We start from the raw sequence: 15,771 nt of genomic DNA, 5'->3' as shown, positions 1-15,771 counted from the left end.
CTCACACTGCCACACTGTATCTAACCTCACACTGCCACACTGCATCTAACCTCACACTGCCACACTGTATCTAACCTCACACTGCCACACTGTATCTAACCTCACACTGCCACACTGCATCTAACCTCACACTGCCACACTGTATCTAACATCACACTGCCACACTGCCTCTAACCTCACACTGCCACACTGCATCTAACCTCACACTGCCACATTGCATCTAACCTCACACTGCCACACTGTATATAAGCTCACACTGCTGCACTGTATCCAACCTCACACTACCACACTGTATCTAACCTCACACTGACACACCGTATCCAACCTCACACTGCTACACTGTATCCAACCTCACACTGCCACACTGAAACCTCACACTGCTTTACCTTATCTAACCTCACACTGCCACACTGTATCCAACCTCACACTGCCACACTGTATATAAGCTCACACTGCTGCACTGTATCCAACCTCACACTACCACACTGTATCTAACCTCACACTGCCACACTGTATATAAGCTCACACTGCCACACTGTAACCTCACACTGCTTTACCTTATCTAACCTCACACTGCCACACTGTATCCAACCTCACACTGCCACACTGTATATAATCATACACTGCCACACTGTAACCTCACACTGCTTTACCTTATCTAACCTCTCACTGCCACACTGTATATAAGCTCACACTGCCACACTGTAACCTCACACTGCTTTACCTTATCTAACCTCACACTGCCACACTGTATGCAACCTCACACTGCCTCTAACCTCACACTGCCACACTGCATCTAACCTCACACTGCCACACTGTATCTAATCTTACACTGCCACACTGTATCTAATCTTACACTGCCACACTGTATCTAACCTCACACTGCCACACTGTATCTAACCTCACACTGCCACACTGCATCTAACCTCACACTGCATCTAACCTCACACTGCCACACTGCATCTAACCTCACACTGCCACACTGTATATAAGCTCACACTGCTGCACTGTATCCAACCTCACACTACCACACTGTATCTAACCTCACACTGACACACCGTATCCAACCTCACACTGCTACACTGTATCCAACCTCACACTGCTACACTGTATGCAACCTCACACTGCTACACTGTATATAAGCCCACACTGTATCTAACCTCACACTGCCACACCGTATCCAACCTCACACTGCTACACCGTATCCAACCTCATACTGCTACACTGTATCCAACCTCACACTGCTACACCGTATCCAACCTCACACTGCTACACTGTATCTAACCTCACACTGCCACACTATATATAACTTCACACTGCCACACTGTAACCTCACACTGCTTTACCTTATCTAACTTCACACTGTATCCAACCTCACACTGCCACACTGTATATAAGCTCACACTACTGCACTGTATCCAACCTCACACTGCTACACTGTATCTAACCTCACACTGCCACACTGTATATAAGCTCACACTGCCACACTGTAACCTCACACTGCTTTACCTTATCTAACCTCACACTGCCACACTGTATATAAGCTCACACTGCCACACTGTAACCTCACACTGCTTTACCTTATCTAACCTCACACTGCCACACTGTATATAAGCTCACACTGCCACACTGTAACCTCAAACTGCTTTACCTTATCTAACCTCACACTGCCACACTGTATCCAACCTCACACTGCCACACTGTATATAAGCTCACACTGCCACACTGTATCTAACCTCACACTACTACACTGTATCTAACCTCACACTGCCACACTGTATATAACCTCACACTGCCACACCGTAACCTCACACTGCTTTGCCTTATCTAACCTCACACTGCCACACTGTATCTATCCTCCCACTGCCACACAGTATCCAACCTCATACTGCGACACAGTATCCAACCTCATACTGCTACACTGTATCCAACCTCACACTGCTATACCATATCAAACCTCACACTGCTACACTGTATCTAACCTCACACTGCCACACTGTATATAAGCTCACACTGCCACACTGTATATAACCTCACACTGCCACACTGTAACCTCACACTGCTTTACCTTATCTAACCTCACACTGCCACACTGTATCTAACCTCACACTGCCACACAGTATCTAACCTCACACTGCCACACTGTATTTAACATACACTGCACTGGATCACACACTGCTACACTGTAGATAACCTCACATACATTGCAGCTAATCTCACATACACTGCACTGGATCACACACTGCAGCTAGCCTCATATACACTTCACTGGATCACACACTGCTACACTGTAGCTAACCTTACACACTGCACTGGATCACCATACCTTCCAACTTTTTGGATGGTCAAAGAGGGACACTTAGGCCCCTTTCACACAAGTGAGTTTTCCGTGCGGGTGCAATGCAAGACGTGAACGCATTGCACCCGCACTGAATCCTGACCCATTCATTTCTATGGGGCTGTGCACATGAGCAGTGTTTTTCACGCATCACTTGTGCGTTGTGTGAAAATTACAGTAGGTTCTATATTCTGTGTTTTTCACGCAGCCCTGGCCCTATAGAAGTGAATGGGGCTTCAGTAAAAAACGCATCGCATCCGCAAGCAAGTGTGGGTGAGATGCGTTTTTCACTGATGGTTGCTCGATGTTGTTTGTAAACCTTCATTTAGTTTTTTTATCACGCGTGTGAAAAATGCATCAAAACGCAGTGCACCCGCGCGGAAAAAACTAAACAACAGAACGCAATCGCAGACAAACCGGACTGAACTTGCTTGCAAAATGGTGCGAGTTCCACTGAACGTATCCGGAGCCAATCCGCCGCGCTCGTGTGGAAGAGGCCTTATGGTTATCTGTGTAAAAGTTCACTTTTCCCGTATATTTATACACTTTAAGGCCTCTTTCACACGGGCGTCATGTTTTTTGCCCGGATAAGATGCGGGTGCGTTGCGGGAAAATGTGCAAAACATTGTAATGCATTTTGCACGGGCGTGAGAAAAATCGTCATGTTTGGTACCCAAAACCGAACCCTGACTTCTTCACAGAAGTTCGGGCTTGGGATCTGTGTTGTGTAGATTGTGGTTATAAGGGAAAATAGTAGCATTCTGAATACAGACTGCATAGTAATATAGCGCTGGAGGGGTTAAAAAAATATTAAAAATAATTTAACTCACCTTAATCCACTTGTTCGCGCAGCCGGCATCTCGTCTGTCTTCTTCTTTGAGGAATAGGACCTTTGATGACGTCACTGCGCTCATCACATGGTCCATCACATGATCCATCACCATGGTAAAAAGATCATGTGATGGACCATGTGATGAGCGCAGTGACGTCACCACAGGTCCTGTTCCTGCACAAAGCAAAGAAGGAGACAGACGAGATGCCGGCTGCGCGAACAAGTGGATTAAGGTGAGTTTAATTATTTATTTTTATTTTTTAACCCCTCCAGCCCTATTGTACTATGCAGTCTGTATTCAGAATGCTATTATTTTCCCTTATAACCATGTTATAAGGGAAAATAATAATGATCGGGTCTCCATCCCGATGGTCTCCTAGCAACTGTGCGTGAAAATCGCACCGCATCCGCACTTGCTTGTGGATGCTCGCGATTTTCACGCAACCCCATTCACTTCTATGGGGCCTGCGTTACGTGAAAAACGCTGAATATAGAGCATGCTGCGATTTTCACGCAACGCACAAGTGATGCGTGAAAATCACCGCTCATGTGCACAGCCCCATAGAAATGAATGGGTCCGGATTCAGTGCGGGTGAAATGCGTTCACATCACGCATCGCATCCGCGCGGAATACTCGCCCGTGTGAAAGGGGCCTAATAGTTTTCTTAGCGCCCAATAGTGCAAAACGTTTAAATTCAACCGACAAACGTTTGTTTTGGTTGATATCGTCCACTTTGATTAACATTAGACTAATGTGGATGGCGACCTTAAAGGGATAACGAGAACACGGAATTCTTCAACACCATTGAAAGTCAATGGAGGACGGATCCGTTTTTCTATTGTGCCAGATTGTGTCAGTGAAAACGGATCCGTCCCCATTGACTTACATTGTGTGTCAGGACGGATCCGTTTGGCTCAGTTTTGTCAGACAGACAACAAAACGCTGCAGGCGGAGTCCAGAGCGGAACGGAGACGGATCGGATACATTCTGAGCGGATCCTTTACCATTCAGAATGCATTAGGGCAAAACTGATGAGCCCTGAACGCATCTCACAAACGGAAAGCCAAAACGCCCGTGTGAGAGCAGCCTGACAACAAATTATCGTTTTAGACGGCGGATGTTTAGTATTTTAACCCCATAGTCAGACGACGTCTTTCGCCCATCGCCTGGTTTACATATACGGCTGTGGAGCGGGTCTTCACCGAATAATGTGCGTGGCCAGCTGTAAGGAGCGGGCAGTGCAGGGGTTAATCCATACAATCCAGAGATAACAGCCAGGAGGCTGGGTCTGAGCTGAATAACAGGAGGGGAGCCGCCGCCGCGCACTGCAACCGAGAGGAGCGGACCGGCAGCAGGTAAGAGGGACTCTGCTCCAGACCGTAACACCCGGGAGACAGTCAGCAGGGCTCCAGACCAGGACTGACACATTGTAACAACCGGGAGACAGTCAGCAGGGCTCCAGACCAGGACTGACACATTGTAACAACCGGGAGACAGTCAGCAGGGCTCCAGACCAGGACTGACACATTGTAACTACTGGGAGACAGTCAGCAGGGCTCCACACCAGGACTGACACATTGTAACAACTGGGAGACAGTCAGCAGGGCTCCAGACCAGGACTGACACATTGTAACAACCGGGAGACAGTCAGCAGTGCTCCAGACCAGGACCGACACATTGTAACAACCGGGAGACAGTCAGCAGGGCTCCACACCAGGACTGACACATTGTAACAACCGGGAGACAGTCAGCAGGGCTCCTCACCAGGACTGACACATTGTAACAACCGGAAGACAGTCAGCAGGGCTCCACACCAGGACCGGCACATTGTAACAACCGGGAGACAGTCAGCAGGGCTCCAGACCAGGACCGGCACATTGTAACACCCGGGAGACAGTCAGCAGGGCTCCAGACCAGGACCGGCACATTGTAACAACCGGGAGACAGTCAGCAGTGCTCCAGACCAGGACCGGCACATTGTAACACCCGGGAGACAGTCAGCAGGGCTCCAGACCAGGACCGGCACATTGTAACAACTGGGAGACAGTCAGCAGGGCTCCACACCAGGACCGGCACATTGTAACAACCGGGAGACAGTCAGCAGGGCTCCAGACCAGGACTGACACATTGTAACAACCGGGAGACAGTCAGCAGTGCTCCAGACCAGGACCGGCACATTGTAACTACTGGGAGACAGTCAGCAGGGCTCCAGACCAGGACCGGCACATTGTAACAACCGGGAGACAGTCAGCAGGGCTCCACACCAGGACTGACACATTGTAACAACCGGGAGACAGTCAGCAGTGCTCCAGACCAGGACCGGCACATTGTAACTACTGGGAGACAGTCAGCAGGGCTCCAGACCAGGACCGGCACATTGTAACAACCGGGAGACAGTCAGCAGGGCTCCAGACCAGGACCGGCACATTGTAACAACCGGGAGACAGTCAGCAGGGCTCCACACCAGGACTGACACATTGTAACTACTGGGAGACAGTCAGCAGGGCTCCAGACCAGGACCGGCACATTGTAACTACTGGGAGACAGTCAGCAGGGCTCCAGACCAGGACTGACACATTGTAACAACCGGGAGACAGTCAGCAGGGCTCCACACCAGGACCGGCACATTGTAACTACTGGGAGACAGTCAGCAGGGCTCCACACCAGGACCGGCACATTGTAACTACTGGGAGACAGTCAGCAGGGCTCCAGACCAGGACCGGCACATTGTAACTACTGGGAGACAGTCAGCAGGGCTCCACACCAGGACCGGCACATTGTAACTACTGGGAGACAGTCAGCAGGGCTCCACACCAGGACTGACACATTGTAACAACCGGGAGACAGTCAGCAGGGCTCCACACCAGGACCGGCACATTGTAACAACCGGGAGACAGTCAGCAGGGCTCCAGACCAGGACCGGCACATTGTAACTACCGGGAGACAGTCAGCAGGGCTCCAGACCTGGACTGACACATTGTAACAACCGGGAGACAGTCAGCAGGGCTCCAGACCAGGACCGGCACATTGTAACTACCGGGAGACAGTCAGCAGGGCTCCACACCAGGACCGACACATTGTAACAACCGGGAGACAGTCAGCAGGGCTCCACACCAGGACCGGCACATTGTAACAACCGGGAGACAGTCAGCAGGGCTCCAGACCAGGACCGGCACATTGTAACAACCGGGAGACAGTCAGCAGGGCTCCAGACCAGGACCGGCACATTGTAACAACCGGGAGACAGTCAGCAGGGCTCCAGACCAGGACTGACACATTGTAACTACTGGGAGACAGTCAGCAGGGCTCCACACCAGGAGTGGCACATTGTAACTACTGGGAGACAGTCAGCAGGGCTCCAGACCAGGACTGACACATTGTAACAACCGGGAGACAGTCAGCAGGGCTCCACACCAGGACCGACACATTGTAACTACTGGGAGACAGTCAGCAGGGCTCCACACCAGGACCGGCACTCGGCAACAACCGAGAGGAGCGGACCGGCAGCAGGTAAGAGGGACTCTGCTCCAGACGGCAACACCCGGGAGACAGTCAGCAGGGCTCCACACCAGGAGCGGCACATTGTAACTACCGGGAGACAGTCAGCAGAGCTCCACACCAGGACTGACACATTGTAACAACCGGGAGACAGTCAGCAGGGCTCCAGACCAGGACCGGCACATTGTAACAACCGGGAGACAGTCAGCAGGGCTCCAGACAGGGACCGGCACATTGTAACAACCGGGAGACAGTCAGCAGGGCTCCAGACCAGGACTGACACATTGTAACTACTGGGAGACAGTCAGCAGGGCTCTAGACCAGGACCGGCACTCGGCAACAACCGAGAGGAGCGGACCGGCAGCAGGTAAGAGGGACTCTGCTCCAGACGGCAACACCCGGGAGACAGTCAGCAGGGCTCCACACCAGGACCGACACATTGTAACAACTGGGAGACAGTCAGCAGGGCTCCAGACCAGGACCGGCAATCGGTAACAACCGAGAGACAGTCAGCAGGGCTCCAGACTAAGACTGACACATTGTAACAACCGGGAGATAGTCAGCAGGGCTCCACACCAGGACCGGCACTCGGCAACAACCGGGAGACAGTCAGGAGGGCTCCAGACCAGGACCGGCACATTGTAACTACCAGGAGACAGTCAGCAGGGCTCCAGACTAAGACTGTCACATTGTAACTACTGGGAGACAGTCAGCAGGGCTCCAGACCAGGACCGGCAATCGGTAACAACCGAGAGACAGTCAGCAGGGCTCCAGACTAAGACTGACACATTGTAACTACCAGGAGACAGTCAGCAGGGCTCCAGACTAAGACTGTCACATTGTAACTACTGGGAGACAGTCAGCAGGGCTCCAGACCAGGACTGACACATTGTAACAACCGGGAGACAGTCAGCAGGGCTCCACACCAGGACTGACACATTGTAACTACTGGGAGACAGTCAGCAGGGCTCCAGACCTGGACTGACACATTGTAACTACTGGGAGACAGTCAGCAGGGCTCTAGACCAGGACTGACACATTGTAACTACTGGGAGACAGTCAGCAGGGCTCCACACCAGGACTGACACATTGTAACTACTGGGAGACAGTCAGCAGGGCTCCAGACCTGGACTGACACATTGTAACTACTGGGAGACAGTCAGCAGGGCTCTAGACCAGGACTGACACATTGTAACTACTGGGAGACAGTCAGCAGGGCTCCAGACCGGGACCGGCACATTGTAACTACTGGGAGACAGTCAGCAGGGCTCCAGACCAGGACCGGCACATTGTAACTACTGGGAGACAGTCAGCAGGGCTCTAGACCAGAACTGACACATTGTAACAACCGGGAGACAGTCAGCAGGGCTCCAGACCTGGACTGACACATTGTAACTACTGGGAGACAGTCAGCAGGGCTCTAGACCAGAACTGACACATTGTAACAACCGGGAGACAGTCAGCAGGGCTCCACACCAGGACCGGCACATTGTAACTACTGGGAGACAGTCAGCAGGACTCCAGACCAGGACCGACACATTGTAAAAACCGGGAGACAGTCAGCAGGGCTCCACACCAGGACCGACACATTGTAACAACCGGGAGACAGTCAGCAGGGCTCCAGACCAGGACCGGCACATTGTAACAACCGGGAGACAGTCAGCAGGGCTCCAGACCAGGACTGACACATTGTAACAACCGGGAGACAGTCAGCAGGGCTCCAGACCAGGACCGGCACATTGTAACTACTGGGAGACAGTCAGCAGGGCTCCAGACCAGGACCGGCACATTGTAACTACTGGGAGACAGTCAGCAGGGCTCCAGACCAGGACCGACACATTGTAACTACTGGGAGACAGTCAGCAGGGCTCCAGACCAGGACCGACACATTGTAACTACTGGGAGACAGTCAGCAGGGCTCCAGACCAGGACCGGCACATTGTAACTACTGGGAGACAGTCAGCAGGGCTCCAGACCAGGACTGACACATTGTAACTACTGGGAGACAGTCAGCAGGGCTCCAGACCAGGACTGACACATTGTAACTACCGGGAGACAGTCAGCAGGGCTCCAGACCTGGACTGACACATTGTAACTACTGGGAGACAGTCAGCAGGGCTCTAGACCAGGACTGACACATTGTAACTACTGGGAGACAGTCAGCAGGGCTCCACACCAGGACTGACACATTGTAACTACTGGGAGACAGTCAGCAGGGCTCCAGACCTGGACTGACACATTGTAACTACTGGGAGACAGTCAGCAGGGCTCCACACCAGGACTGACACATTGTAACTACTGGGAGACAGTCAGCAGGGCTCCAGACCTGGACTGACACATTGTAACTACTGGGAGACAGTCAGCAGGGCTCTAGACCAGGACTGACACATTGTAACTACTGGGAGACAGTCAGCAGGGCTCCAGACTGGGACCGGCACATTGTAACTACTGGGAGACAGTCAGCAGGGCTCCACACCGGGACTGACACATTGTAACTACTGGGAGACAGTCAGCAGGGCTCCAGACTAAGACTGTCACATTGTAACTACTGGGAGACAGTCAGCAGGGCTCCAGACTAAGACTGACACATTGTAACTACCAGGAGACAGTCAGCAGGGCTCCAGACTAAGACTGTCACATTGTAACTACTGGGAGACAGTCAGCAGGGCTCCAGACCAGGACTGACACATTGTAACAACCGGGAGACAGTCAGCAGGGCTCCACACCAGGACTGACACATTGTAACTACTGGGAGACAGTCAGCAGGGCTCCAGACCTGGACTGACACATTGTAACTACTGGGAGACAGTCAGCAGGGCTCTAGACCAGGACTGACACATTGTAACTACTGGGAGACAGTCAGCAGGGCTCCACACCAGGACTGACACATTGTAACTACTGGGAGACAGTCAGCAGGGCTCCAGACCTGGACTGACACATTGTAACTACTGGGAGACAGTCAGCAGGGCTCTAGACCAGGACTGACACATTGTAACTACTGGGAGACAGTCAGCAGGGCTCCAGACCGGGACCGGCACATTGTAACTACTGGGAGACAGTCAGCAGGGCTCCACACCGGGACTGACACATTGTAACTACTGGGAGACAGTCAGCAGGGCTCCAGACCTGGACTGACACATTGTAACTACTGGGAGACAGTCAGCAGGGCTCCAGACCAGGACCGGCACATTGTAACTACTGGGAGACAGTCAGCAGGGCTCTAGACCAGAACCGGCACATTGTAACAACCGGGAGACAGTCAGCAGGGCTCCAGACCAGGACTGACACATTGTAACTACTGGGAGACAGTCAGCAGGGCTCCACACCGGGACTGACACATTGTAACAACCGGGAGACAGTCAGCAGGGCTCCAGACCTGGACTGACACATTGTAACTACTGGGAGACAGTCAGCAGGGCTCTAGACCAGAACTGACACATTGTAACAACCGGGAGACAGTCAGCAGGGCTCCACACCAGGACCGGCACATTGTAACTACTGGGAGACAGTCAGCAGGACTCCAGACCAGGACCGACACATTGTAACAACCGGGAGACAGTCAGCAGGGCTCCACACCAGGACCGACACATTGTAACAACCGGGAGACAGTCAGCAGGGCTCCAGACCAGGACCGGCACATTGTAACAACCGGGAGACAGTCAGCAGGGCTCCAGACCAGGACTGACACATTGTAACAACCGGGAGACAGTCAGCAGGGCTCCAGACCAGGACCGGCACATTGTAACTACTGGGAGACAGTCAGCAGGGCTCCAGACCAGGACCGGCACATTGTAACTACTGGGAGACAGTCAGCAGGGCTCCAGACCAGGACCGACACATTGTAACTACTGGGAGACAGTCAGCAGGGCTCCAGACCAGGACCGACACATTGTAACTACTGGGAGACAGTCAGCAGGGCTCCAGACCAGGACCGGCACATTGTAACTACTGGGAGACAGTCAGCAGGGCTCCAGACCAGGACTGACACATTGTAACTACTGGGAGACAGTCAGCAGGGCTCCAGACCAGGACTGACACATTGTAACTACCGGGAGACAGTCAGCAGGGCTCCAGACCAGGACTGACACATTGTAACAACCGGGAGACAGTCAGCAGGGCTCCACACCAGGACCGGCACATTGTAACTACTGGGAGACAGTCAGCAGGGCTCCAGACCAGGACCGGCACATTGTAACAACCGGGAGACAGTCAGCAGGGCTCCAGACCAGGACCGGCACATTGTAACTACTGGGAGACAGTCAGCAGGGCTCCAGACCAGGACCGACACATTGTAACTACTGGGAGACAGTCAGCAGGGCTCTAGACCAGGACCGGCACATTGTAACTACTGGGAGACAGTCAGCAGGGCTCCAGACTAAGACTGACACATTGTAACTACTGGGAGACAGTCAGCAGGGCTCCAGACCAGGACTGACACATTGTAACTACTGGGAGACAGTCAGCAGGGCTCCACACCAGGACCGGCACATTGTAACTACTGGGAGACAGTCAGCAGGGCTCCACACCAGGACTGACACATTGTAACTACCGGGAGACAGTCAGCAGGGCTCCACACCAGGACCGGCACATTGTAACTACTGGGAGACAGTCAGCAGGGCTCCAGACCAGGACCGACACATTGTAACTACTGGGAGACAGTCAGCAGGGCTCCAGACCAGGACCGACACATTGTAACTACTGGGAGACAGTCAGCAGGGCTCCACACCAGGACTGACACATTGGCTCGTCTGGTCTAGAGCTCTGACAAGAAGAGTTGTCATGGGGGTGTCCCCTGCAGGGAGTAAACTATTGTATCAGATGGGGGAGAAATCTGACAATTCCAGGAACAACACTTGTGTCTGGAATGTCAGGAACCAGGGAGTGGATGTGGGGGGGTTGTAGTTACATCCTTCCTCAGTACTGAACTCTTAAAGGGGAAGTGCACTGTTTACTGGTAGCTGCATAATGTTATTTCACAGAGATCTGACCTCCAAGCGGGGGAGGGGAGCTGCTCTGTCCTGCTAGCAAAACAAGTCAAACCTCACTGCAGAATAAAACCTGATCCATATAGTTATATCATGCCTCCACTCACATCCAGAGCTGCAATCAACCTACATCATGTCTTATACTCCAGTCACATCCAGAGCTGCAGTCACAATTCGGCTCTTACATCATGTCTTATGCTCCAGTCACATCCAGAGCTGCAGGCACAATCCTGCTGTTACATAATTTCCTATAGTCACACCCAGAGCTGCAGTCACAATTATGCTGTTATATTGTATCTTACATGCAGTCGGTGGGGTTGGGATGACTGAAGTTTAAGAGATTGTCTGACTGCAGCTCTGAATGGTACTAAATAATGACGACAGCTCTAAAAGTGACTGGAGTATATGGCATGTGGTAGCAGCAGATTTGTGACTTTGAATGGAGTATAAGACATGGGGTAGCAGGAGCTCTGGATGTGACTGCAGTATAAGACATGATATAACCGCAAAATTGTGACTGCTGCTCTGGATGTGATTGGAATAAAAGTCATGATGTAAGAGCAGAATTGTGACTGTAGCTCTGGATGTGACTGGAGTATAAGCCATGATGTAACAACAGAAACATGACTGCAGCTCTGGATGTGATTGGAGTATAGGCTATGATGTAACAGCAGAATTGTGAGTGCAGCTCTGGGTGTGACTATAGGAAATGATGTAACAGCAGAATTGTGAGTGCAGCTCTGGGTGTGACTGGAGTATATAAGACATGACACAGCTGGAGAATTGTGACTGTAGCTCTGGATGTGACTGGAGTATAGGCCATGATGTAACAACAGAAACATGACTGCAGCTCTGAATGTGACTGGATTATAGGCTATGATGTAACAGCAGAATTGTGAGTGCAGCTCTGGGTGTGACTATAGGAAATGATGTAACGGCAGAATTGTGAGTGCAGCTCTGGGTGTGAGTGGAGTATAGGCCATGATGGCATTCAGGACCTGGTAACTGCAGAGGCTGTCCAGTTTCCCAGCACTGTGTGGAGATTTTTCGTTGCGTTTCCAGCACGGATCTTCTGGTAACACGATGTCCTCTTCTTGCAGATGGCTCTCTTGCTCCCGATACTTCTGGCCTTGCTGGCCTCCGTTCTTGGAGGTCTCTACATGTTGGGGATGTTCCGGAAGAGAAAACCCAATGAGCCCCCTCTAGACAAAGGCACCATACCGTGGCTGGGATATGCTCTTGACTTCAGGAGGAACACCGCTGAGTTCTTGAAGAAGATGCAGAAGAAACATGGAGATATCTTCACTGTCCAGATCGGGGGCTATTACTTCACCTTCGTCACAGACCCGTTATCGTTTGGTCCCATCGTGAAGGAAGCCAGGTCCAAGCTGGACTTTGAACAATTTGCTATGGAGCTTGTGGCCAGAGTGTTCGGGTACCATTCTGGAACCAACGATCACAAGCTGCTGGAAAGGGCAAGTACAAAACATCTAATGGGGGATGGTCTAGCACTCATGACCCAAGCCATGATGGAGAACCTCCAGAACCTAATGTTACATAGTGTCGGCTCTGGAGATGGGGAGAAGAAGTGGCAGCAGGATGGACTGTTCAACTACAGCTACAATATAGTCTTCCGGGCCGGATATCTCGCCTTATTCGGGAACGAGGGTACTAAAAGTCAAGGAAGCCTAGAAAAAGCCAAGAAATTTGACCGTGACCACTCGGAGGAGCTGTTTGGTGAGTTTAGAAAGTACGATAAACTGTTCCCACGTCTGGCCTATGCCGTCCTTCCACCAAAAGACAAGATGGAGGCTGAGAGGCTGAAGAGGCTTTTCTGGAACATGTTGTCCATCAAGAGAACCCTACAGAAAGACAATATCAGCGGCTGGATCATGGATCAGTTCCAGTACAGAGCTGAGAACGGGATGCCAGAACATATGCAAGACCGCTTCATGTTCCTGCTCCTGTGGGCCTCCCAGGGTAACACCGGCCCTGCTTGTTTCTGGCTTCTACTCTACTTAATGAAGCATCCAGAAGCCATGGAGGCCGTCCGTGGAGAAGCCGAAAGAGTCCTTAAGGAAAATGGACAAGAGGTAAAACCAGGAGGTGCCCTGATCAACCTCACCAGAGATATGCTTCTGAAGACGCCCATCCTGGACAGTACCGTAGAAGAGACCTTAAGGCTGACTGCCGCCCCCGTGCTGATCCGAGCAGTCAAGGAGGATTTGAACCTCAAAATGTCAACTGGAAAGGAATATGCTATTCGCAAAGGAGACCGTGTTGCCCTTTTCCCGTACACTGCCGTTCAGATGGATCCAGAAGTTCATCCAGAACCAGAGAAGTTCAAGTACAACCGTTTCCTGAATGAAGATGGCACAAAAAAGACAGAGTTCTTCAAGGGTGGGAAGCGTCTGAAGTATTTCACCATGCCGTGGGGGGCTGGCACCACCATATGTCCCGGCCGATTTTTTGCCGTCAATGAACTCAAACAGTTTGTCTTCCTGATGTTCAGCTACTTCGACTTTGAGCTTGTCAATCCTAAAGAAGAAATTCCAAATATTGATCCCAACCGCTGGGGATTTGGCACCATGCAGCCCACCCATGACATCCAGTTCAGGTACCGTTTACGTTACTAGCATTAGAGCCCCCCGACCTGCAAGTGACAACATCTACTTCCCCCAACATGTGAAGTACTGCTCTATGAGGTACCTATAATGTAACCTGCTGCACTGCTAGGATCCTGCCCCACTTCCCTGGTGGTCCACCTGCCAAGTTATGCCACTGGTTATAGACAATCGTATTACACATAGAATGGTGCCCCCTGTGGCCACAAGTTGTCAGACAGCACCCGACCACAATCGTCCTTGTGACACGTCATAGACAGTTGTAAGAAGATGTCATTGGTGGAGTCTGTGAGCCCCAACCACCATTGACTCCTAGAACAAGGGGAGCTTGGGGGCTCTTTGGGTGCAGCGTAGTGGTGACTCGAGAGACTACAGCGGTGTGATCTTCTGAGCTGTCTGTAGGATACGTTGATGGAGCTCCCCTTTATGTATACAGTAGCTTCATGTTTGTGCTTCTCTTCTGCCGCACGGTGAACCCTGAGATGTGATTATAATGTTATTATGTGTGAAATAAACCTAATTTGGATGAAGAGTGACTTCTCTTTGTATTTTGGGTGTCACCCTGGGGAGATCATGAGGGAAGGTGTCACCTGATAATGACATCAGAAAGTGACATCAGGAATTGATGTAAACAAGTGACAACAGAAAGTGACAGTTCACTTACTTTTTTATATTGCTGAACTTTTTTTTAGAGTCAACTTATTATCATTAGAGGGTGGGGTCAACAGAGTCATCTCATTATCATTAGGGGATGAAGTCAACAGAGTCATCTCATTATCATTAGGGGATGAAGTCAACAGAGTCATCTCATTATCATTAGAGGGCAGGGTTAGCAGAGTCATCTCATTATCATTAGAGGGCAGGGTCAGCAGAGTCATCTAATTATCATTAGAGGGCAGGGTCAGCAGAGTCATCTCATTATCATTAGAGGGCAGGGTCAGCAGAGTCATCTCATTATCATTAGAGGGCAGGGTCAGCAGAGTCATCTAATTATCATTAGAGGGCAGGGTCAGCAGAGTCATCTCATTATCATTAGAGGACAGGGTCAGCAGAGTCATCTCATTATCATTAGAGGGCAGGGTCAGCAGAGTCATCTCATTATCATTAGAGGGTGGGGTCAACAGAGTCCTCTCATTATCATTAGAGGGCAGGGTTAACAGAGTCATCTCATTATCATTAGAGGGCAGGGTCAGCAGAGTCATCTCATTATCATTAGAGGGCAGGGTCAGCAGAGTCATCTCATTATCATTAGAGGGCAGGGTCAGCAGAGTCATCTCATCATTAGAGGGCAGGGTCAGCAGAGTCATCTCATTATCATTAGAGGGCAGGGTCAGCAGAATCATCTCATTATCATTAGAGGGCGGGGTCAGCAGAGTCATCTCATTATCATTAGAGGGCAGGGTCAGCAGAGTCATCTCATTATCATTAGAGGGCGGGGTCAGCAGAGTCATCTCATTATCATTAGGGAATGGGGTCAACAGAGTCATCTCATT

General features: G+C 51.1%; 1 protein-coding gene across 1 annotated transcript; it reads left to right on the top strand.

Annotated features, from left to right (window-relative positions):
* Window positions 1-4,377: 4,377 nt before the first annotated feature.
* On the top strand, window positions 4,378-14,808 carry LOC121000933 (5-beta-cholestane-3-alpha,7-alpha-diol 12-alpha-hydroxylase). The gene is made up of 3 exons (XM_040431741.1): window positions 4,378-4,526; window positions 12,755-14,360; window positions 14,400-14,808. The coding sequence occupies exon 2, from the start codon at window positions 12,755-12,757 to the stop codon at window positions 14,288-14,290; it is 1,536 nt and encodes a 511-aa protein (XP_040287675.1). The 5' UTR covers window positions 4,378-4,526; the 3' UTR covers window positions 14,291-14,360; window positions 14,400-14,808.
* Window positions 14,809-15,771: the final 963 nt, after the last annotated feature.

This window comes from Bufo bufo, chromosome 5, assembly GCF_905171765.1.
Source record: "Bufo bufo chromosome 5, aBufBuf1.1, whole genome shotgun sequence".
Classification (NCBI taxonomy): domain Eukaryota; kingdom Metazoa; phylum Chordata; class Amphibia; order Anura; family Bufonidae; genus Bufo; species Bufo bufo.
Note: the sequence above shows the minus strand (reverse complement) of the source record. Positions and strands in the feature narration are given on the sequence as shown.